At 39.0% G+C, this 26,747-nt stretch overlaps 1 protein-coding gene across 3 annotated transcripts in view; it reads right to left on the bottom strand.

Annotated features, from left to right (window-relative positions):
* The window catches only part of luzp2 (leucine zipper protein 2), a 238,041-nt gene that overhangs the window by 96,448 nt on the left and 114,846 nt on the right, over window positions 1–26,747 (bottom strand). For all 3 annotated transcript variants that reach the window (XM_023952509.1, XM_023952504.1, XM_023952501.1), the window contains exons 3-5: window positions 24,731–24,801; window positions 18,867–18,948; window positions 10,854–10,916 (exon numbers count right to left, since the gene is read on the bottom strand). In XM_023952509.1, the coding sequence (XP_023808277.1) occupies window positions 10,854–10,916; window positions 18,867–18,948; window positions 24,731–24,801 (216 nt within the window). The remainder of the gene's footprint in view (window positions 1–10,853; window positions 10,917–18,866; window positions 18,949–24,730; window positions 24,802–26,747) is intronic.

The following is a 26,747-nucleotide window of genomic DNA, read 5'->3' as shown; positions in this document are numbered from 1 at the left end:
TTCTTAGTTGATATTGGTTCCAATCGATACACTGACCTAAAATGGATCCTGGACATTTTTAGCCAAAACTTCAACCAGTGTGACTCAGAGATAAACACCTGGGTTCTGAACAGTCCAGGTGAAGTTTTCCAGATTCCTTGTATTTCTTGCAATATAATCAAGTGTAAATTGAATATACTAACAAACAAGAACGAATGTCAAATCCATTCACATTTTAGTGTACTAAAGTTCAGCCCATTTTAGTTTTTCCACATCAAATAATCCAAAGGAAACATTAGAGCATTCTACCACACTGTTTGGTCACATGTCTGTGCAAAACTCAGTGTTTCCACACATTAGACAGGAATGATGAACTGATCCTTTTTTATTTCCATTCCACATGTGTTGTCTGCTGTCGTGCACTTGGTGTTTTTACATTATAGTAAAATTAACATACTGTACCTCAATTCAAGTGGTATTTTCCAGTTGCAATATAATCCATTTGTTTCATTCTGAAGCAACTGTTTTATTGTACAGGTCAATTCAATAACAACTAGCTTCAGACAGATTGATCGGGTTGGAATATAAATTGGTTCATCAACTAATTCAATTAATCGTTACACCCCTACTAAGTATAGTAATCTGTATGCGTTAATAAACCTAGTTCTGAGACAGTTGCAGGAAACAATAACATTTACAACCAGATGTTGCTGCAACAGAAATATGTAAGCAAATATTCTAATTGATGTAATTCAAGCCAGTAGTTCTAAGGGGAATAGAAAATCCAATAAAATACTATTTTTGGCCCCAGGTTCCCTTCGAGATGTGGCTGCTCCTCTGTACAACCCCTCCACAGGACTAGACATTCAAAAGACCCACATCACCAGTACGGGTCAACCCCCATACAGGTAGACAGAGCAACAACAAAGATCAGATTTCATTGAACTCTCGAGGTTTGATTTAGATTTTAAAAAAGTGACATAGGCATTTAAATTTATGAATTATTATGGATAAAATGATGTTCTTCATTTATTTATTTACTTCCCCATATATATATATATATATATATATATATATATAGCTTATATATATGTATAAATAAAGCTTTTTGTGGTCACGGGGATGGTGACGCCAACTCAGCTACTGTTGGGTGAAGGAGGACAATTTGCAAGTCCAGTACAAAGACAGACATCCACACACACGCTCACATTGACACAGATTAGAGTCAGGAACAGATTAGAGTCACCAATTAACCTGTCAAGAATGTTTTAGGGCTGTGGGAGGGAGGCAAAGAAAACCCACTCATGTATGTGGGGAACATGCAAACTCCACACAGAAAGAACTCAGCTGGAGTTCTAACCATGGCCTTCTTGCTGAGAGGTGGTGTGCTAACACAACACCATCGGGCAGACTCACAAACTATATATGAACTAGATTGTATATTTCATGTACCACACTTTCTACACCACACAACGGATTATAAGGGGCACCATCAATAAATGCCCTGTTTCTTGAACGTATAAGGCACTTCAAACTTTAAGGCAAATTAAGTGAGACAAAGAGGTAGAGATAAATCCGCCAGTCAGTCAGACTTAGAACTTATTCACGTATTCACAACACCTGGAACTCCTAAACATGTCTGCAACACGTAGGTTGTGTTTTAGCTCACTCAATTGGTCTGATGTTTGATTGAGCCTCAGCTGATGATTTAATAAAAATAAAAGGCTTTACAATCTAAATCCTGCCACTGAATTTTAAAATAATCAATGAAAAAAACTATATCAGTTTGGAAACATGTAAGATGTATGTCTAGTAAAAAATCTGGGCACAAAAATATGCTTATAGAAGTCACCATTGACTTTACAATACGGTTTAGCAAGTTGAGGTAATTTTTACCGCTTACCAGAAATTATTTTATTCTACAACTTTTGTGAATGTAATAAACTTATTCAAACTTTTTTTTTTACCCGCTATAATCCTCATGTAGTTATCAGTACAATTCATCGACAGCTTTTATCAGTGAGTATTTACCTATGAAGCTGCATTCACACTGCCGTCAACCCAGTACGTTCAAAGCGGCAACTTCCAATGAAAGGTCTATTGAAACGCATGTACATTTTGGACTTCTGCATACATTTTTTAAGCCTGTTTTCAGGCTCTTTGTACAAAACGTATGAACGCACGTTGAAAGTTAAACCAGGCCGAACATTGACAAATCAAGGACTCAGATTTGGTAGTGATGTATGGATGGCGTCACTTAAATTTAGGGAAGTGCCAACCCTTTTTAAAAATTGTTTGTGGAGGACAAATTAAGGAGGGACAATTTCTGTGACAACTAGTCTTTTAAATATTGGAAAAGAGCTGTGAAAGTAAAAAACCTTTACACTTACCATAACTCTCTAGTTTTTTTTAACAGGATGCAAAATTTGAACCAGAGACTAATGAGATGGTTACTGATGGTTCAGGATTTCCTTCTTAACCCTTGTGCTATCCTAGGCACTTTAACATTGGGAGTTGGGTCATCTAGACCCACTAGACAGTTCGCTGTACCTTTTTTCTTCAATGATTTGTGATCTTCACTGGTGTCCATGGATTACATGAAATCTTTCCACCTTCATCCACCTTTGTCATGGTAGGGAGAACACGTCAATGTAAGGGTGGGGTCATCTAAGATAGCACAAGGGTTAATATCAAAAACAAAAAGGGAGCTGAGAAATTGGTAGCGGATGCTCTTTCGCACAGCATCCACTCAACCTAGGTGAGGGCTTCATGGGGGGCAGAAGTTTTCTCTTAGGTTGGGGAGTGTTTCAGCTGTGGCCGTAATATTGTTCTATTTGTATTTTTGGAACGTTTTTTCTGCATCTGTTTTCTTTGGTTTTCTGCTGCAGTGGGAGGTTCTGTCTCTTTCCTTTTTCTTTCCCTCATACAGTGTGTGCAGATTGGATCCCAAAGTGTCCGGAGAACCTGATTGGCTGTGGACTTCCAGCTCAGCTTTAAAAAATGCCACATCATCAGTTGGAGCCCCCCCCCCCCCCCCCCCCCCCCATCTTTCTCCAGCTGGCAGCAGCAGAGCAATTGATAGATATTGTTAGAGGCTTTGGTCCTTGTAATTTGCTCTGGTGGTTTTTGTATAGTTCTTTTCATTGTAAATAAATTCCCAGCTTATTTTCAGCCTGGGTGTGGGTGACAGTTTTTGAGTCATAGGTGAATTTAGTTTTTCCTTTTTACCTTTATGTTTCAATCTTTTTAAAAGCCCCTAGACAGGGATGTAACAGCAAGATTCATGAGATTTACATCGCTTTGACATTTCACAGCAAGACTCGTCTAACTGTAGGCAGCAGACATGTGCTAGTAAAGGGTAGAAAGTATAAATTCCCTCCTTGCATGTCCAAGAACGTGCTTCTAGCATGTTCTTCATTGCATATCAGATGCCTGGTGTGAACATAGCATTATGCATGTCAGGAACTCTATGGAGACCAAGTATTCATTTATGAATGGTGCTTTCAATATGCATTTTTTGACTTGTAACAACAATCAGTTCAATATCTGTTCATCTTTGCTCCATAATATGAAGGTAAAATAAAAAATAAAATGACTTAGAAAACTTAGCCGTTGGAACTAAACTTATTTTTGATCAATTACAGGGAGTGCTAAATCGTCAAATCTAATATCTGAACTAGCTTTGGGGTAGTTCTGTTTTCATTTTCTGTCTTTGTTCCATTTTTGTTATTCTTTTTTTTTCCCCAATAAAAATTTCAAAGAGGTATCAATGGGCTTCTTTCTGCTATTCAAAGAGTGAAATTATTTTGGAGGAGCACACAAGAACACATTTTTGGTTCACCATCATTTACTATGCAGCACTGAGGTAAGTAGTAAAACTACATTACAATGCACTGTGAGGACCTGATGAATCACAGCCAGAGTCCTCCTTTGGATCACTTTCCCTCAAAATGCTCATGATCAGTTCTTAGCGCCAATCACTGACAACAACTTGACAGTAAATTGCAGCCATAAAGTTTCCCCAGAGACACCATGACATAAATCACAGCAATGTGCAGCATAAAACAAAAACAAATGGTCTTACCTCGAAGAACACTCCTGGCAGAGATTAAGATAAACTTTTTATGGTCAAAACAAAGTTCTGTGAGCTGGAAATTCAGTTATTCAAAATAAAAACGTTTTAAAAATTGTATTTAAATCACTTTATGAATCTGTGGGATCCAACCCAAGTCTAACACCATTGGGTTATTTGACTATTGTGCTCTTATAAAACAGGTCATTGTTCATTCTTTGACACTTTTACATTGGAGCTTCATGCTACAGTCACATATACAGTACAACTGCCACCGCGTGATGGGGAGACATTGGCAGAATCTTCAACATTAGCTGCCGCCTTCTTTTCTTTCTTTCTTCTTCACCTTTATTTAACCAGGATTTAAACTCATTGCAATTAAAAATCTCTTTTGCAAGAGCGTCCTGGCGAAGAGGCAGCTGCACAACAATAACACACATTTATCATTTCCACTCACATTCAATCAACATAAAACAAGACAGCCTTAAATAAAGCATTTGCAGTTTGATAGCTTTGTCTCACGTTTGTTTAAAAATAATTTGAAAGAGTGCAGAGAAACCCATTCTATTCATTGCATTCAATTTTTTGAAAGTCGTTGGCCTGGTCGTGAATGTAGACGGCGGGATTACGCCAATACGAAATCAGGCAAAAGCCACAGAGTAGTGATTGCCAGCAGAAGCTCTGATTGGACGATGTGTAAATGTTTCTGGATGGCGGCTGGCAGCGCACCTGTCCGAGTTCCACCGGCTGCCAGCCGCCCAATAGCCTGAGGGTATATAAAAGCCGGGCAATTCTGCATCACTGGTCAACTCAGATCTTGAGCACACATAATAATCTTGTCAATTTAAAAATGTACTACTTTTTAAACAACATGCCTCCCTAGAAACTCAGCAAGGGTAAAGCCCCGGCACCCAAGAAAATGAAGGTCCAAGCGGCGCAACCTCAGCGTCTTCATCCGATGAAGAGCATCAATGCATCAATGCCTTTTCCCCATTTATATACAGGACCCACAGTGGCTGGAATCGCCAGATGGACATCCAGTTATCACCATGCCCCAGGTCCATGTCAACAACCCTGATGGAGTGTCTGCGCTGCTACCGTCTGATTTCTTACAATCAGACGGTGGCAGCAAGATGGCAGTCTGAAATTGGCCGATCACCAGACGACTTTGGGGACTTGGAGACCCTCCTATCTGTCAATTATCCTGCTGCAGCTTACCAGCAACCCGCCTGCCACTGCAAAGCCCCTTTAATTGCAACTTTTTCTTCAAGCCTCCGTGGCCGCTGTGTGGGGCGGTAAAATGTGACCACTGCCTCCCGATTACATGGCGACGCCAGCCCACCAGCCAAAATTGCTGAAAAGCGAAATCTCCGCATGGTTCCATTTTGGTATATGTGACCTAGGGATTAGATCCCATGTTGACATTCTTTCGGCTACAGCAACTCTTTAATCGTTCACACAATTACCTGATTCCACCAGATTGTGAAGCGCAGAAGGCATCCTTATGCCGATGCAACAGTTAACAGTAAAGCAGTGTTTATGAAATCAGCATAATCAGCCAAGTCTGTCACGGAGAAAACGGACTTTGACACTTTACGTTGCATGACAGTATCAGTCTGGTTGACGGGAAGTGTGGGCGGAATTACTTTGCACCAACAGTCCCGCCCAAAACTCAGTGGTGAGTTTCTAATAAACTACTGCCGCTCTGCAGAAACTATCCCCTAGAAAACGACACAATTAAAAAACTATAAAATAAAAACTTTGGCTAAAAATGGCATGATCATAGTTAAAAGACCAAAAGAGGATGGGAGTGGGACTTTAAATGGCAGCATTACACTGCCATCACAGTGTTTCCCCGTATCCGCTGACCGCAAACGACCCCCTCTGAGTGTGATTATCCGGGCCCTCAAACCTTCAGGGTACTCTTCTGAAATATGCGGATCCGTAACAGAAAAGACGGACCTCAAAATGTCATCACTGAAGTGCAGGCGAGAGGAGTTTAGAAAATCATTTTGCCTTTAGTGGTGCTTTTCTCTGCCTCATCTTCCAGTGTAAATCTAAATAAATACCACAAATGCTCCTTCAGCCGATGTGCCAGACCACATAAATAGGGATGTAACCCAAAACTACCACTTTACACTGTTTGTACATGCTCTTCAATTCCAGCTCAGTTCAAGTTGTCAAAAACAGCTGGCAGAGCGACCGGCCAACTCTTGGTTTTGGCACAATTATTGAGCACGTTGAAGGCTGGCTCGTGGTAATGAGTTTTTTGCAGGAGGGCTAGTACTAAAGCACAGACAACTCAAATTAGACAGAAACTGTGGATGCTTTCATGCATTTAAGTAAGTGATATACTTCACTTAAACTGATCTGCTGCACAGATTCATCTTCACTCAGACATGCCCTCGCTGTGAAAATCACTTAATTGATTGCCAAGGAGAGCCTACGTTTAGATCTGATTACCCCCCTGCTGAAAAGCATGCACAGACTCATTTCAGGTATATGATTCACCAACATTCACCCCAGCGTCTTCTGAGCATCAGTGAATAGGGATCTTGTGTATTTCAGCTGGAGTCCCATTTACTGCATGCATTTTTAAGAGGCAGGACATCAGGAGCCCTAATTGATGCTCCATCAGAGAGCTGCTCCAAAGAGACCCTTCCAGGAGTTTTATCAACATACAAACAGACAGACAGCAACAAACGAAGATTCTGGTTCCAGACATTTTTACAGAAGTAGCTAAACATCAATTTCCAGATTCTGCAGAATACCATTGATCAGCATGTCATACCACTGAGAATGAGATCATCTATTATTTATCTATTTCCTTTAAAGCTGTGTTCATACCGAACGCGAATAACGCGTCGGTTCAGTTTCAAATGTGACGTCAATGTACAGACGTGATCAGAGGTCCTGCGGTGCGTTTTGAGTATTGAGCAAGTCGGTCTGGCAGGAGCACGTTTTGGCCGTTGCGGCTAGCTCTGAGTTCAAAAATCGGATCTTCGGCAAAAAAAACATGTTGTGTCAACCAATCAGGGACTCAGCTTTTGCCTGTGATGTGTTAGTGATCAGCAGGTGGAGTCCAAAGACAACATGGAGGAGAATCTGATCATTCTCATCCTGAACTTTAAGGTATTTTTCTTATTTGCATTAAGACAATAGTTAACAAGTTTTTCTAATTTTATTCTTGTTTTTTTTCCTCCTCAGACTAATGCAGGATAGCATGTAGTCCAACTGGGTCACAGAGAGGCGGAAGTTTCGTCTAAATTCAAACTTGAGTGGAATCGACTGGATTGTGAATCAAATTGATCCAGGAAATTCTTTGTAATACCCCACCCCAATATTGATAAAAGACAAACTGTTTCATTTTATAAAAATGTTTAACATAAAAATCTGTTTTAAAAATAAAATAAAAAATAAATTTTATAGTAGACCAATAAAAAAACTAACCATATTTAAGTACAGGGAGTTTTAAAAACACCAAAATAAAGGAAAAAAAAGAGATGCTTCCCCTTTTGTAGTGTTTGCCATCATTTGCGATCGATGCCAGACACTTCTTGGAACAGCTTGACTGCACTAAATTGATGTCATTATGTGACTGTTTGGTGCTTCGTTTGAGGCACTTGATCATGTTACCAAAACAGAGTTTAATCAGAATTGGTCTCAAATTAATTTGAACATCTGGCAAAAATCCCTTTCCCCGGAGCTGCCTTCAACTTAGGGTTCAATGCTCTTAGAATATATGCATCATTATTTCCCATGATGCTATGACATGATCTATTACCTTGAAAGGCAATTTATTCTAGCAGTGACCTTAGAACCACCTCACATGACTAAATGAGTCTGCATCCATTTTAGTTTAGAGTCAATCTGAAATGTATATAAATATATTTAAAGTAATGCAAAAAAAAGATTTTAAGCCTTATAAATCAAGACATTAAATATATATTCCCCTAACTACTTTAAATTTGAAGAATAAAACATTTAAGATGATCAGCAAATTGTGAAATTTAGCTTTTAGTCGTTAATTATTGAAATTTAGGAGAAGATGATTATAATAATAATCATTGCATACTATTATTAACCATGTAGATGAATATGTTCTATGAAAAATAACTTTTGGTTCATTGTATTTAGTAACTCTAGAAATTGTTTGCAACATTTCATTGTTGCTACTAGTTCCCAATTGATTTAGTGCAGAATCTTGTTCACTTATTGAGCTTTGCTGTTGATTTAACGACTGGGGCGGCCGTGGTGCAGTGGGAGGGCAGTCACCCACTGATCATAATATAGCAGGTTCAATTCCCGCTTTGCCCGCCTATGTATCGAAGCACCCTTTGGTGAGACACTGAAGCCCACCCTGCCCCTAGTGGAAGGCTGGCACCATCAGCGTGTGAATGTCTGAGTGTATGGGTGGATGGGACTCTGACTGTGAAGCGCTTTGGGCCTTCGAGGAAGGTAGAAAGCGCTATCCAAGGATACGCCATTTACCAAGGATACGCCATTTACCAAGGATACGCAATTTACCAAGGACACGCCATTTACCAAGGATACGCCATTTACCAAGGATACGCCATTTACCAAGGATACGCCATTTACAAAGGATACGCCATTTACCAAGGATACGTTATTTACCAAGGATACGCCATTTATCAAGGATACGCCATTTACCAAGGTGTTTGGGTCCTTTCTTTGCAAAGGAACAGAAAACACTCATCCACTCTAATTATGAACTGTATTTTTCCGCACTATAAGGCGCACTTACGAGCCTTTCCATTTTTTTTTTTAACCGACAGCGCACCTTATGATCCAGAGGGCTCTGTTTATAGATCAATTTTGGTTGTGTTTACTGATGTTGAAGTGATTTTGAGAGGTATACAAGGCGCTCTGTCAAAACGTCCATGTATTTCCGAGTTGCAAACAAGTTTGGGTGTTCACGTAAATATGCTAACTGGACTATGTTTTTTGTGGAGGTTGCGAGTTAGCATAGATAGCGGTGTAAGTTTTTTTTTTTTGTTTTACGTGTTACAAACAAGGTTGGAAGTGTTGTTAATATGCTAACACAGCTAATGTCTCCATCTACATCCTGCTCATACACTTGATGTGAACGCGCTGAGGCAGATGAGGGTGGTGTGTTCGTCCACTTAGCAGAAGCAGAGAATGCAGTGGCAAATAAACCAAAAAACAATTAGGCAAATTGCATTCTCTAGTCTAGGGCAAGATATGAGATATACCTTCTCTACATGAGATATAGGATCTTAAAGTCTTGCTTTATTTTTTATCTTGTCCGCTCTTTCTCTCTCTCTCTCTCTTATTTTCAGTGTTAAAAAGACATTCCTATGGTCACAGTTGCTCCATGATCGCAAACTCTAGTCGTTTGACATAAATTCTGGTTATACTACATGCGTAAAATTCCGGTTGCGAGTGACGTCACCAGCAGGCCCTAATGCGTCTTATGGTCCAGTGCACTATACGTTTGAAATCATTTTGAAAATAAACTATTTATTGACGGTGCGCCTTTAATCCGGTGCGTCCTAAGTGCGGAAAATACAGCAGTTGGATTCGATTAGATTTTAGTGCTGTGCTTTAAAACTTAACTTATTCAGTTCAGGATTTTCTCTCCAAATGACTCGGTTTCTGAAATCTTTTGGTGTTGTTAGACACATCTTTGCAAACCAATCTGGCTTCCTACAAGATCAGAAAGATCTATAATTTTCCATTAACTTGTATATTGTCAAGATTAATAAAGTTTTGACAGGACATGGGATTCCAGAGTCTGACCTTGGGTTCAGGTCATTCACGCCGATGGGAAGGTTTAGAAATGGGTTAGCAAAACTTCAGTGATTGTTAGTTAGGAATAAATCCTCTATTGTTGTCTAAACGTCTGCTCACATTAAGATGAACTGATCAACTTTATGTCAAAACACTATTTATGTGTATGATGGATTTAAGCGTCTTTTTAAATATATTTTACTTCTGAGACTGAACTTTTCTTCACTGGTGTATGGAGCCGTATAGAAATGGACCCTGATGTCATACATTTAACAAATATTTGGGCTCCTCTGTGCTGGTTGGATGTGTACTGAGGAAGTATTTACCCAAAATCTAGAACATTGTGAAACATTTAATTTGAAGAGAAAAACATATTCAGGACAACGTGGTAATATTTTGACCTAAGGTGATATTTAGTTTTTTCTTTTTTTTTAGATTTCCCTCTCTGTAGTATGAATCAGCTCAGCTGAGCTTCCAAAACCCTGCATACATTTACTCCGATCCACACCGCAAGACAGTTTCTTTTTGAAATCTTTCCTCATTTTTTTCTGTCACATTGCTGATATATAAATCACTTTTTTTTTTTTTGCAAAACTAGAAATGGAAGACCCAAACCTTTTTAAAACAAAGCTGCTGTCTGCTGCCAGTGCAGTTGTGGTATATTTAATGGCCCACTGTTGTTTAAATTACTATATGTGTAGTTATTTTAGTTATTTAACAATTATTGTACCACAATGAGCCAAATGCCAGACGGTGTAGCGTCAGGTTTTTTGCTTTTGTTTCAGTGGCATTTTCTAGTGTAATTGTTGTTCAGCTGTCTGTGACATCAGGTGTGAACAAAAAAAAATCCATCAATAAATAAGAACACATTTTAGATTTAAATATAAATTTACACAATTATGATTGCAATCATGACTTAGTTTAGTTGGTTTTCCTAGTGAGTGATACTATATAATATAATCCTTCACCCTTCAAGCTTTTATGGGACTGTACTGGTGTCTATGCAGCGTGTGATCATTGTGTGACTTACTTCTTGCTGTAAATCCTTGATGATTTTGGTTTTTTTCTCCATCTCCACTTTTAGAAATTTAATCTGTGGACAGAAAATAAAAGGACAAAAGAAGAACTGTGAGAGATTCATGATGATCACATTCGATATGGTCACATCTGCACTTTTGGGACAAAATGTTTCTGTTCCTTACAAGACTTTCATATTTTTTTTAAATGACCTCTAAACATTTCTTACATTTTTCATCAGGCAATAACAACATAAAATACATTGTCCTTTAAAAAAAAATACATTGTTGTATTAGACCGTTTATTATTCCTTTGCATTGGGCTGTTTACTTGTCCGTGACAGAATGGCATTTAGTTTACATTTGCTTAAATTTATAAGATGTTGTAACAGCACAGACTGAAGCTTGCAAATCTTCCTCTGTAGTTTTTTTTTGTGGTCTGTACCCAGGCTGTAAAACTAAGGCTTATTACATGAATGAGGACATTTGTTTTCAAGCTGACAGCGACTCAGTGACCCTTTAGTATGGAAAAAGCAGTTTGTCACTGCAGATGGCTACGCATCGGGGCCTCGGCCCTTTAAAAGGAACGAGACATAAATAGTTGTCAAACCCAATATTTCTCATGCCATTCTACTTTAGCGTCGCCTAATAAGTGTCCAGTCTTGTTTAATTGCTGGGCCCCTCAGTTCTACAAGCAACAAGTTCTAAATATTCCTGAGATACCACAACACCTGTTTTCCACTTGCTGTTTTATTCGTTGGCTCATCTGCTTATACCGGCTGAGTGTTTTCTGTGTTTACAGCAATCCCGTTATGAGCACAGCACACTTACGCTTGTGTTTAATGTGACCATTGCTGGTTTAGCAACTCTACTACCACTTTTCAACATTTTCCGCACTTAAAAGCTTTTTTGGCTTTTTTTTTTTAAACAAAAGTCTGCCTTTCAATCCGGTGCACCTTGTATATGGATTAGTTCTAGTGGTGCTGATGTTAAAATAATTTTCAGAGGTACACGGCGCTCTGTCATAATGCTTGGTTGGGTGTTATAGGGAATGCGATAATGTTGCCGATGTTTAGTCGTGTTTTTTTTGTTTTTTTTTCGTGTTACTAGCAAGTTTGGAAGTTAGCTTAGTCACAGTTTTAGCTGTATCATTTTTTTTTTTTACATGTCGCAAGCAAGATTGGGAGTTACAGGTATCGTGAATACCCAAACACGGCTAATAGTTCTAAGGTGGCCAATGTATAGCATGTTTACAAAAAAGATCCAGAGTCACGGTGAACGCAGTTAATAAAGTCCGACTGATTGAAAGCCTTATATCTGATTTCTGTCCTGCTTAATGCAACTTATACACTATATTACCAAAAGTATTGGGTCGTCTGCCTTGACTCACATATGAACCATCCTATAGATTCAATTTGATGTCGGTCCACCTTTTGCAGCTATTACAGCTACAACTCTTCAAAGACGGCTGTCCACAAGGTTGAGGAGTGTGTTTACAGGATTTTTGGACCATTTGTCAAAAAGCGCATATAGGTGAAGTCACACACTGATGTTGGTGGAGAAGGCCTGGCTCTCACAGTCTCCGCTCTAATTCATCCCAAAGGTGTTCTATCGAGTTCAGGTCAGGCTTCTGTGCAGGCCAGTCAAGCTCATCCACACCAGACTGTTCCCACAAGGTTGGGAGCATGGAATTGTCTAAAATGTTTTGGTATCCTGAAGCAATCAGAGTTCCTTTCAAAGAACTAAGGTGTCAAGTCCAGGTCCTGAAAAACAATCCCACACCATAATTCCTTCTCCCCCAAATGTCACACTCGGCACAATCCAGTTCAAAATGTACCATCCTCCTGGCAGCCTCCAAACCCAGACTCATCCAACAGATTGCCAGATGGAAAAGTGTGATTCATCACTCCAGAGAAGGCGACTCCACTGGTGTGTGCTTTACACCACTGCAACCAACGCTTTGCACTTGGTGATGTGTGGCTTGGATGCAGCTGCTCAGCCATGGAAACCCATTCCACGAAGCTCTCTGTGTGCTGTACTTGGACTAATCTAAAAGTCACATGAAGTTTGTAGCTCTGTAGCAATTGACTGTCCAGAAAGTCAGCGACCTCTTTGCACTATGCGCTTCATCATCCGCTGACCCCTCTCTGTCTGCTGAGTTGCTGTTGTTCCCACACTCTTCCATTTTGTTCTGATAGAGCTGACAGTTGACTGTGGAAAATTTAGGGGCGAGGAAATTTCATGACTAGATTTTTTGCACAGGTGGCATCCTATGACAGTTGTACGCTGGGATTCCCTGCGCTCCCGAGAGCGGCCCATTCTTTCCCAAATGTTTGTAAAAACAATCTGCATGCCTGAGGGCTTGGTTTTATCCACCTGTGGCCAGGCCAAGTGATTAGGACACCTGATTCTGGTCATATGGATGGGGGAGCCAATACTTTTGGTAATATAATGTAGTTTGGCATGCCTTAAATATGACATAAGTTTAAAAATAGACCATTAACTGACTGCAACTTATAACCCAGTGTGCAAAATAAGTTTAAATGTATTTATTACATTTAAATTTAATAAGATTTTGGATCCAGCTAACTATTGGCCCTCTAAAGTTTGAGGAAAATTGTGAAGAGTAAGATTTAGAGACACACTGTTCCTATGAGACTGCTGTGCCCCACCCTCATCCTCAAGACTGCAGAGAAAGCTTAAGAACACTCATCCATGTCTCCAGCACTCTGATCCAGAGATGTTTTAACCATTTGCTTGCCCCATTCCAAATAACTTTAATTTGGATAGGATTAATGTTTAGCAAAGATGTTGTTACAATCAACAAGCTTACCTATTTAGAAAGTCGGCTCAAGAACTCTGCTGTGTGTGTGCAGGACTGTCAGCATGAACGTCAAAGTACAACTCCCACTACTGCATGTTTAATATGTGCAGGTCTTTAGACAGCTACACTGATGTGGAAGCAGAGGATACATGACTAGATCTTAATATTAAAAAAAAAGTCTGCACACTGGATTACAAGGCACACAGTTGAATGGTCGATCTTCACAATGATGTCACAAATAGGGTGCGCTGAACTAGAAGGTGCATTAACCCTTGTGCTATCCTAGGCACTTTATCGTTGGGAGTGGGGTCATCTAGACCCACTAGACAGTGCGCTAAACCTTTTTTCTTCAATGATTTGTGAACCTCACTGGTATCCATGAAATCTTTCCACCTTTATCCACCTTTGTCATGGTAGGGGGAACACGTCAATGTAAGGGTGGGGTCATCTAAGATAGCACAAGGGTTACGAGAGATGAGACTGTTAGTAAGTCAGACTTTATTAACTGCGTTCAAAGTGATTATAGAATTTGTTTGTGACATGCTACACGTTAGCCACATTAGCACATTCAAAATAGCTGTGTCTAAAAACGACACTGTAACACTGTAGCAACATTAGTACATTCACAATAACACCCACCCAGAGAGCAATATACCCGTCAAAATGAACACTGGGATGTTCTGACAACAATGGCGGACAGTGAAGCGGGACCCGGAGTTGGAAATAATTACACCTTTTTATAATTAATATTAGAAAATAAAAGTGGGATCAAATAAGCCAGCCAAGGTTGCTAAGCGACATTCTCCGATGTAACAGGTGGAATTATCTAAAGTCTAGACTTGTCCAAATTCACAGCCGTTAACATCCGGTCTACCTGCTCGGCGAAGGACCTGCCCAACGTTGGCGGGGAAGGCCGCGACCGTTGAAGGTTGCAGCCCTCTAATTTGGACGCAGCCGCTGTTTAGTTTCTACAAATGTAGATGATAAGATGAATTGTTTTGACTTATATTTTACAACTGGGATTGGTTTACTTCAAGCAATCAAAACAAAACAAAAAAAGCCAACAAAAAAGTAAACATAGATATATAAAAACCTAGAGGTTATTCATTTCTGACTTGACTTTGTACTTTCAAAGTGTAAATCTACTGAAAAATTAGCTGCATTTAAACCAACTTATATGTTCCAGTTGACTCAGTTTGATTTGGCTTGGGCTGCGGGGAATTGAACTAATTTTTTATGCACCTAGGATTTAGGGTTTTAAAAGGAAATGATATCAATGTCAATGAAACAGCAGATGGATTTTATGCTGCTCAAATTAGCTGGAAAAAGAAAAGCCTCTACGATGAAAAGATATAATTAAAAGTAGTAATGAAAAATACATTTTACCATTTATATTTTATAAACAGTTTGATTTACTGTGGCAACCCCTGTAGGAAGCTGTTGAAGATATTTCATAGCTTCCTTTAATTTGAAAGTCTAATTTAATTTGAGTCTAGGAAGCAATATTTTGCAAATCATTTATCTTAGTGTTTAAACATATAAAAAAAAAATCGTCAAGTTTGAGATATGTAACAAATAGACTCCAAAAACATTCCAGTATTATTTACAAATGCTTGTTTTATTTTTGAAAATTGAAGGTTTAATCCTGATCTTTGTTCATTTTCCATCTTTTGGTAAACATATGTGGTAATTGCAGGCTGATTTTTAGCCCTGCTTCACTACAGGAGAGGAAAATTGAACAAAGTATAAACAGAAAAACAAGCCACAAAATTCCAGAATACTTTGCTGTTCTATTAATCCATAAGAATTGGCAGGAACAGCACCTGAAATGTTAATGTGCCATTGTTTATCTCAGAGAGTGCAGACTTGATTTGATTGCTGATTGCAATGTAGAGGTGCACATTCAACATCGTGACTGTGCATCAAAATTTGGTCCAATCGCAGGAAAAGGTTTTCATTAGTGTATCCCAGGAACATGCCGGGTGAGCGGTGAGTGGAGCCACACGGGCCTCATGTTGATTTGATGATAAAGGCATTGGCAGCAGAACAAGGAAAGGTCTTGAAGGCAGTATGAGGGCAGAAATGGGAGACAAGCATGTCGGAGCTCAGCACATGCACTAAAACAGAAACATAAAGAAGGAGTGCAAACAGACATTTTTAAATCATTTTGTGTTTATGCACTTTTATCATTGACTTCTTTCATCCATTAATTCTTTCCTGTTTAGTTCAATAAGGTTCATAAGTGTCTGTATTGATAACTGACATCTTAGCTTCTTTTATCATACATGGCTGTGTTTTTCACATACTTAACACGTCTTCGTCAGAGTCGTCCTGTTCATTTAAAGCAGGGGTGCTCACACTTTTTTGGCATTTGAGCTACTTTTGAGACGACAATGTCTTGAAGATCTACCTATATATAAATATATATATATATACATGTATATATGTGTGTGTGTGCGTGTGTGTATATACATGTAGTATTTTGATACTAAAATACTGTTTAATAAACATAGTATTATGAACTATTACACTACATAACATTTTTTATGTACTGATAATTCAAAAACGACACGGTAAGAGATACTTTTGTAATTACAAATGAGGTGTTTTATTACAAAATCAGAACGCAGTGACTATCGTATTTCATGCTCTCCTGTACACCGTGCAGTGAGGGAGAGCATGGCATTTCCAAAGCGCGGTGCGATCCGGGCCTCATAAACACTTTAGTGGGTCTGAGTGGTCTTCTGGCGGGGACTTGGCGTGCCGCGGTGCATGTAGCGACTTTCTGATGACGGACAGAATTTGCGCTTGGTGTATTTAAACACACATGTGCAGTGACGTAGATATCAGAGGATGTCCCTTTGGCCGTTCTGCATGTCAATCAAGCCCCATACTTCTCGGGGAGAATTTTGATTTGCTGATGAATTTGTTAGAATTTTATTTTTTGATCATTTATCTTTGCTGGCCTACAATCTACTCTCATGTCTTTGAAGATCGACCGGTTGATCTTCTAAGACGATCTGGTCGTAGGGTCAGCAGTCCCAAAAGAAGAAAGAGGCTCAGACCCTTTTTTCCCCCAGCCAACTTCTGTCAGTTCTTCATGGAAGATACCAAAACTCTCCCAAGGAAGCCAAGAAGTACAATTTCTCCAGTGTGGCCTAGATCTTCAAAGGAGTCTCCCCCTGGTTGGATGTGTCCATAATATTCACAACTGCTCTTACAGGTGGATACGGACTGTCTGTGGGCAACAAATTGGGCAAACCTGTATGAGGCGCGCAAGTCGAAGATGGCTGAGTGAAGCCATAGGGCGTACATTTTTATGCACATTTATTTCTATGGGCATGCTGCCGGCGACAGGTCCTAGCAAACACTTATACAAAAATGTAAGGTCAAGTAAGGGGGAAGTAGGTGAGACGCAGGCACGTTACACTGACTTTTCATTTTTTCAACCTCACCAAATCCCGTGCACTGCTATTCAAGTAATAACAAGTGATAACACCGCTGCGGACTCGAAATGAGGAAATTAGCCAATTAGAGTGTGGTTTGTCTGGGTTATCCAACAGGCACTCAGCTACGGGCACTTATGTTTTACCTGCCTAAATCCTTTGCTCGCAGGTAGTAAGGAGCCAGTGGGTGCACCTACTAATGGCTACAACACGCCGTAATCGCACCAAATGACAGCATCATTCATTCATTATAAGTGCAATTACATTATTTTTTACACAAACTGCACTTACCACATGAACGACAATGGTGCATTCCATTTTCATGAGGTGGCCGCAAGGGAACTGAAAGCCACGGCCATGCTCCCCTTAAGGTGTGGCCGTACCTGTTGACGACCCACACAGTCCCGCACAATCTTAAAAACCACAACACTTGTACCGGTCAATTCCATCAAGGTCTCACGAAGAGACTTTGGCTCCGTACAGATGGATCTGTTCTTCACAGCTTGTATTAGGGATCGTTTACTGTTTGTCCAAAGACAACGACTCACCACCACAAGCGAGCATTTGGGCATAAATTGGCTAAGTCAATGGAAAGCTTCTGACTCATGCATTTAAGGTAAGGTCAATGCATGGGGTATTCCACCTTTTCCCAGCCAAGAACCATGGCTAATGACTTGCTGATTTTCATTTCAGCTGCTCTGATGAGTGCTGGAGGTCATGATTTGCAGAAGCCAAAAGGGCTTTTCCATCCCCAAACACAGAGATTGTAAGGCTTTAACAGTAAAATCCTTTTGGCATCCTGCTGTGCCAAAAGAAAAAAAAAAAACGTAGTTCATGAAAAGTTTCAACAGAAATGACAAACCTGGCAGAGTTCAAGTTTTCCAGGATTTAAGTCTGACTTACTCCCAGCTTTGCAAACCAAGCTGCTGTTCTGTTTGTATAAGGATTGAAAGGCCCCCATTCAAGTGTGTATACTAGACCCCCATATTACTCCTCACAAGATATACTGAGGTAAACTGCCAAGACAGTAAGTCCTTGATCGTACATTTTCAATGTTGTTTTTGGGAATCCTCTTTTTTTCTGGCGCGTCACCAAAGATCAGCCTTGGGAGATGCTAGAAGGAGCCTCAAAACATTATTTTGTGCAATGTTTAAAAGTTACGGAAGTTAGTGTATACTTAAAAATATCATTTGTTCGAGCAACTTAGTTGACACATTTTTAGGCCTTCTTTTAGAATACAGCTTTAGTTTTGTTTTTTTATTTTTACAATAAAGCAGTTAAGACGCTCAGCTTTTTGTTCAAACTTACAGAACATGAACTTAATGTTTTTCCTTTTTGCTATTGTTCACTGCATCATACTTCATGGTTGTTTTTCCTGACGGATGAACTTTATAAATGTTTATAAATGTTCTATTCAGCGAACTAATTTGAAAATAACATTGGTTTAGATCAAATTGGATTTTGATAGCAGCTATTTAGAATAAACTGAAATACGAATTACCATATTTTTTGCATAATAAGTCGACTGGAGCATAAGTTGCTGTCTACACCGGCCTCAAAACAAAACCAAACAAAAAGAAAAAGCAGGTGGCACGCAGCTCCGTGCCATTTCAGATCGCTTCATTTAAGAGCTGAGAGATGGAAGCGTGAGCCGGCTGTTACGTAATGAGCATGGATCACAGAGGGGCCTGTGTGACAGGTGAAAGTGGCTGGTTAGGGGAGACTGAACACTGGTAGTGAGGTCAGCTCTGTCTTACCGTAGCCTGCTGCTTCTCAGCTCTTTCATTTGCCTCATCCAGCTGCTTCTGCAGGGCTGCCTGGAGGGACTTCATCTCCTCTCTGTCATGTGGGAGGGAAGTCAGAAACACCCTGTTAGCACATCTTTCTCAGACACTCAGAGGCCTTCACTGCTCTGCCATAGAGTGGCTCACTTTAGTGCTGTAAAGACTGCTGAGAGTCACAGTAGTTCATGTGAAGACGATTCCATTTTTTTCCTTCTGTTTTTTTGGTGGAAAATTATACAATTGTATCAAAACAGTAAGGAGACAATGCCATTATTGACATGCCTAACAAAAAACACATTTAAGAAATGATAAAAGTTGTTTTTAAAGTTGTTTTAAGGATTGTTTTAGGGACTATTTTCAAAATGTACCCAGTGGTCTATTTTTTAGCTCAAATAATAAACCTGGGTCGTTTTCTCGAAATAAGTTTCTATAGAATGGTAGGAGTTCAAATTTGCCTCTGAGTTGTGGACGGGTCACTGATACTCAGAGCTCTCTTTTTACAGGCTCTCTGAGAGCTCTCTGTTTACAGGCCCCTCACACCTCCACCCTAAAGTCCGTGTCCCACAACCACTGTGTACATTATGAGCGTATTGCAAGGAGAAAAATTGGTCATGTCTGAATATACGTGGAAAAAGTGAGAAGAGGTGTGGTCTTTACGTGAAATTTTCACAGATGTATTATGAATGAATCACATTAAAACCACAAAAGTACGAATAAACCATGCGTAGAACACATAAATCAACATAGAACATGAACCGTGCGTGATTATTGTGCTGTTTATATACAATTAATTAGGGCAATAGCATAATTTGAACGGGATATGTGCGTCGTATATAATAATAATTAATTAATTAATAATTGATACTTGATTTATCCCACAATGGGGAAATTCGCATCTTGATCCATCCCCTGGGGGGAACAGTGAGCTGTAGACTGGCCGCGCTCGAATGCGATATAAAAGTTAAACATCGTTGGTACATACGTGAAAAGTCAGTTAGACATACGTGGACAGTCGTGCAAAGCCACAAATTTGTGTATGCATCTAGCAAATATTACGAACAATTGCATAATATTTACGTAATAATTATGAACTACATAAAATGTTTATAAACTGCGTAACTCTCAAAGGACCGAATATTTTGAACAGCTTAAAACCAAATTCGCGTAAAGAGCTCCTAGCTGAAACACCAATAACATGTTTTTCATCAGAGTGGGTCTAGAAATTGTTGTTTTACAGGCTCTGTAGATTACTTTCTTTAATGTGTGACTAAACTTTTACTATGTTGAAATGTTTTTTTTTTTTTTTTTAAGTTTTAAACTTTATTGTGAATACCTTAGGGGTGTAATCGACAATTTATAATTCTACAATCCAACCAGATTATCTGTCTGAGGCAAGTTATTAATCAAATAGCCCTTTACCAATAATAAAAAAAAAAAAACGATTTCAAATTGAAATTATTTGGTTTCATCAATCTATGAAAAAATAATTTGGATTGGGTACAGTATAGTTTATTTACTATATCGTAAAAAAAACAACAAGAAGCGCATCACAGTGGACAACAAACGTGATGTCAGCAAAAACTGATCAGTCCATCATTCCAGTTATCTTCACCTCCACTGTTCAGTATCCAGTTATCTATCTCTGAGTCACATTGGTTGACGTTTTGGATAAAGATCTTCTGGATCCATATTAGGTCAGTGAATCGGATCGTTCAAATTGTATCGTCAACCACAAATGATGAAATTCAAAGAATTGTTGTTAAAATGAACCCTTACACCAATACTACGAGGCTATATTTTGAGTACGACTCCGATGGACAGCTAAGATACTCTCAAAGACTAATAGTTCTTTCCAGATTTGCATAAATTTATTTTACTTAGGATATTTTTCTTTAGGAACCATTTTTCCCCCCCTTAGAACAACTATTAGATCTCTCAGTTCCTGTGAAAAATGACCAGCTTCAACAAGCCAGAACTGTACAGGAATTTGTGTGTGCGGACCTAAAGGTTATACTAGATGGATGCTTCAAAAAGTGCACACTGCCACTCTGCATATGTTGTAATGAGCAGCGTTTGACTTTATCCTTGTTGCGTGAAGATTCCCCCTGCATTTGTTACGGGTCTAACATGAATGCTAAATGCTGTGCATTAAAATGCAGGGACTATTTCAGCACAGCTTGATGTTACTGTGCACAGATAACAGCAAATGCACAATGAATTATTAATGGAGTTGGGAAGTGATGCGGGTCAGTGCTTTCCAAAATGCTTGTAGAAATCACGTCATGTAAGGCAGAGCAGTAAGATTTGAAGTAACAGCCTCTTTACTATTTCAAAATATGGCTGTGAGTTTGAAAAAAGAAAAAACTTAAGCTATAAACAGTGATGCGCAGAAGCAGCAGAGAGTACAATAACCCTTCATGTTTGTGTGGAGTGGGCCTCAGAGCTGGACAGCTTTATAGTTTAGTAGCCAGTGACCATGTCTTTTAGCATACGTTTACAGTAGCCGACATTTCTTCTTCACTGCAACCAGCCAACCGTCACTGCTTTGGCATTTTGATTCATAATCCCGTCTCAGGCATTCCAGACATGCAAACATTTAGTCACACAAACAGGATGTGCACAGTCCAAGCTGCCAGCGGAAAACACAGACGCGGCGAGATGCGCCCTGTTGGCCCAGCAATTCAAAACGCTTTTTTGGACAGCTGATTTTAATGTCGCTATAAGATGTAACATTTCTTCTGTGTGTGAGTGTGTTGGTAAATATTTTCAATGCATTGCAGTTTGCAGCAAAAAATTAATTTCAGGATGCAATCAAATCTCTGTAAAGACTTGTCAAATATAAATGACTGGCAATGAATCACCTGTCTGCTTCCACTGTGATGGAGTCTGTTAGTAATCACACTTGGCAGCTGCAGAAGTGCAAAGGGTGGATTAATAACACTGGGAAAAAAAAAAAAAATAGTGGCTCACTAAATGCTTGGTAGGCAACACCAAGCCAAGTTTAAGCTTTATGGTTTCAGTTTGATGACGTGTGAGCTGCTGTGGAACTGCGATGGGCTATTGATTGGCTATCAACATACTGCAAACATGAGGTCGGACTTCAATCAGGCTGACATTTCATAGAGCATCAGGGGCCACAAATGACTCCTAATCTTGAACAGACTCATTACACACAACATTAATCAGACTATTCTACCTGGTCAGGCACTTTAAATAAATCCAATTTCTCTGCGCGCTCACTAAAGAATTAAGCACTGAGTCACAGATGGTTGATGTGCCTGCAAGAAAATGAAGAGTGGTCCATTGTTTTCAACTGTACAGGCCGAATTTATGATTGAACCCTGCATTATCCACCTGCTTCTATCTACACCCATAAAAAACTGTGAAGCACCCGACACAGACCATAAATGATCGTAAATGTTGAAGGCCAGAAAGTGTTTTTTTTTGTTTTGCTGCAAAAAAAGGGAAAATACTGTTTAAAAATATTTTCTTTTTTTCATCCAACTACAAGGCAGCAACTGCTGAAAGGTGTTGTAGACTGCCATTGGACAATGGTCATAAAAATTACAAGAAAATTCTTTATTTTTTTGTGATTCTTTTTTTTTCTCTGCCACTAGCACACCGCTGTGGAGGGATATGAAAAAGGTGCACACTGATTAAAGAAAAGTAGTCCACTGAGTGCACAGAGGGTCTGCATTAACACAAAAAAGTCCCCTTACTCTGATGTCTTTTGGAGTTCTGCCATGAAGTGTATGCCGCAAAACATTAGATCTTCCATTTGTGCATATAAATCAGTTTATGTGCATGACCAATCAATCCACAGCATAAACCGTGAGTGTGGATTTACAGATTACTCTCCTATTTTTTTTCTTACACACAGCCTTATTGGATTTCTATAAGGCACAGTTATCATTTTTCAAAATAAAAAATATTTTCATTCATGTCATTTTGTTTTCCATAGAGTTACCTAATTATAAAATGGTTAATGATTACAAAACAATCTGCATATATTTTATGAACTTTAACAACTACAGCTATTATGCCTCAGAAATGAAAAACGCATCATTTAACAAACATTAAGTGAATAGACTTTCTATTTTCTAATATTTTCTGTTGGGAAAATAACTCATTTGCATTTTAAATAATAATGGTAAATGTTTAAATGGTAAAAAGAAAAAAGTAAGCCTATTTTCTAAACTATTTGGCGCACTTAACAGCTTTCATTTTTTTCAACAACAAAAAAAAGGCTGCCTTTAAAAATCCTGGAGGGCCTTGTATATGGAAAAATTCTAGTCGTGCTAACAGATGCCGAAGCGATTCAAAGAGATACATGGCGCTCTGTCAAATTGTTGATTAATCACATTGGGTGTTATCGTGTGTACGCGAAAGCAGCTAACGTGTAGCGCTGTCAAACTGTTTTTTTTTTTCTTTACGTGTCACTAACTAGGTTGGGAGTTAGCGTAGTTACAGAAACATTTGTTGTAATGGTATCAGTTCTTTTCTTTTCTTTTTTCTTTTTTTTTACAGGTGGCAAAAGAGAGTGGCGGTTAGCGGCATTGTGAACAACCTCACACTTTAATAATGCTAACATGTAGCGGTACCTGAATGCGTAACTAACTAGGTTGGGAGTTAGCATAGCCATAGTAACGTTTGTTTCAGAGCAGGGGTTTTAAAATTGCAACCCGGGGGACCAATGGCGGCCCGCGGGAAGATTTTTTGTGGCCCGCAAAAAAAGAGAGCCAGAGCAGGTTCCTTTGAGGAAAAACGTTGTGTTGGCGAGGAGAAAAGGCGCTTTCAAATTGTCACTATGTTACAAATCATACAAACTATGACAAATTTACCGGCGAGGGGCGCAACAATAAGCTCCAACAACAACAACGAGGCTATGCTGCACAGTAGATAATGTTTACAAAAATGGCTAAATCCAGTGAAGCTGTGACAGCAGCTAGCTACATTGTGGCTTTGGAAATGGCGTAGCAAGCCCTTACATGACGGAAAATTGGTAAAAAGAATATATGAAGAAAGTAGCTGACATTGTTTGTCCAGAGCAAAAGAAAGTCTTTCAAATGATACAATTACTAGACGAGTTGAGGATCTGGGCAGCAACCTCCAACAGGATCTGGGAAAACATCTGGAGAGCCTGGTTAATTGTACAAATGACACTTGGTCATTAAAGTTATTAAAAACAACTTTTTCTGTTTATCCATTATTTTCACCAAACTTGGCCCCCTGTCTAATGACGAGTACCTAATTTGGCCCGCCGCTGCAAAAACTTTGAGAACCCCTGTTTGAGAGGTATTGGTCTGTTTTTATGTCTTGCAAACGTAATACTCTAACACAGTTAACACTTTACAAGTGGCTGACATGTATCAATAGATTCCGTGCTCGCTGCTTTTTATTTATAAACTGAGAATATGACGTCAACAATTTCAGAAGGCAAATTCTAATTGATCTGAGTGTTTTATAATAATTGTTTATTTTGACCCCACAAGATAGCGCAAGGGTTAATAAAGTCTGAATGACCGAAAAGCTTATCTATGACTCTTGTCTCGCTTTATGTGTTCCTTATACATGACGTAAGTTGGAAAACTCATTGACAGTGCTCCGTGTAATGTGGGGAACCCTTTAGTCCAAAGAATACGTTACGTAAAATCCAAGGCTCTTTTTAATGCTGCCTAAACACAATTTATTTGCTATAAACAACATAAAAGCTAAATGGTTTAATCAAAATGTCACTTTTTGTAATTTAATACGTTCATGCTGAAAATGTCTTTATTGCTGCCTTTGCTGCTCCTTTTGGGAAGTCTGTTCATGTCATGGAGAGAGCCTCACTGTACCTCTGTTTGTGACTCAACTCCAGAATCCTCTGCACGTCCTTTTTGGTTACAGAGTCATCACTTTTCAGAGACTGAAAAAAAGAACAAAGACATTTGTTTTTTTTCAAGAGAAACATCCTCATTGTACCTAAATTGCACCTGCTCCTAGGTTCAATGGACAACAGATAAGAGACAATAATCTAAGATTAGTTTCTATATTAGTTCATAGTCAAATATATATGTTTTATTATTTATATGAACACAAGGTGTTGCAACAGCGCAAAAAAGCATCAAGTTGGCATAATAATCTAGAAAAATGATGAAAAAAAGGCAGCAGATGTGAAACGCAGTCAATGCCCCTTTCTAAAATTACATTACTTTTAACAATCTGCTGATGAATGTCCTAATGAGGGTACACGAAGATGCACAGATTGGGTTCTGCTGGCAACTAAGCAGATGGCTGATGGGTAATTATGAATTAGTGAGTTCTCTAATTGCTCCACAAGCTCTCCAACAGCCCTCTATGGAAGACTTGTATTTGTTATGATCAGAACAGAAAATGACCAGATTTTCAAGAACAAAAATGGATTCAAACAAAGGTAACAGTCTTGATATTCTCCTTGAAAATGATGCCTGTAGCAATTAACACTTTAAAAAAAAAAAAAGAACAGCTTGTATCCCAAATGAGAAAATGCTGTTCTTTCTGATGTACTGAATTCCTTTTGAGATAATGGACTCCTTATCTAATGCTTATTTCTAGTGTTGTTGAGTTTATGAAGTACTTCTCTATTATCTGATAAAAGTGCTCATTCACCCTCACTCACATACTAATAAAATACACATTGAGTGCAATGTAAGGTTGGGTTTTTTTTTCCAAAAACACGTAAACGAAAAAGGACCAAGACCAAGAATTAAACCAACATCTTTTAACTTGTAAACAGCGCTACTTCATGATCTGCTGGAATCCAGGTTATGACTATACCAGCACAGATATTTACAATTTGAGAATATTTATTTCTTTAAAACAAACTGCATCATAGAGGGAAACCTCTATGGCCGCTGTGTCTAATTAATGATGTCATAGGATGAGACCAAACAAAAACAACGCTATCTTATAGGCTATAGGCTGGCGACCGTGCTGCAGTGGTAGGGCCATTTACCATAAATCGTGCTATGTTCACGCTGATCATGTGATGGACCATTGCTACCCAATACTAGCGTATGTCCACCACTTACAGTTGGAAAAAAGCTTGGTGCGCAATGTCAAATCTTGCAAATCTTACCCAAGGCTTTTTCTTTCACAACAGTATTCTGATATATGAAAGACTTGATATCACAAAAAAGTGAGTAGAAACAAAGCAAGGTTATTTTTTTTTCTCCTCCATGATGTATTTTTAAAAAATTACCACTACCGTGAATTAAAGTGGACACCATCGACATGTCATTACCAAATCCTAGTCCACGATCAGTCAAATCAACCTGGTTTAACTTTCAATGCACGTTTTGGGCGTCGAGCCCAAACAGGGTCCTAAATATGTGCGGAGCATGACATAAACACAAGAGTTTTAAATATGGAAGCCCGAAATGCGCATATAACCAGGTTTTCATAAACTGTTAATCAAAAGGGTTGCTTGAACGTACATTTTTAAACAGATATTAGTCTTACTTGAGTATGAGTCGCATCCCAGGCCAAACTAGACCAAAAACTGTGCCGAAAAATACAAACATCTTAATGGCTGGGCTTGTCTTTCAAAAACATTTCATCATCCATAACAAAAATAAAGTTCATGGCCTACAAAAATTAAGTCATTAAACTTGCTTTCAGACTCCGAAAACGTGCAAGAAGAACATTGATCTAGATAGGCTTCCTTCACCTCTTCAAAACTTCGTCAAACCTCTTTGTCTGACTGACCGGCTATCTTGATCATACAAACGATTTATTTTATCGATCTAGACTTTTAAAACTGAATGACGTTGTGGATTTTTACACAGCGTATCTTCAAAACAGAGCCAGTGGGTGGTTACCAATTAATATCCA

The sequence above is a fragment of the Oryzias latipes genome, chromosome 3 (genome assembly GCF_002234675.1).
Source record: "Oryzias latipes chromosome 3, ASM223467v1".
NCBI lineage: Eukaryota > Metazoa > Chordata > Actinopteri > Beloniformes > Adrianichthyidae > Oryzias > Oryzias latipes.
The sequence above is the reverse complement of the archived record's forward strand: the minus strand, read 5'-3'. Positions and strand labels throughout refer to the sequence as shown.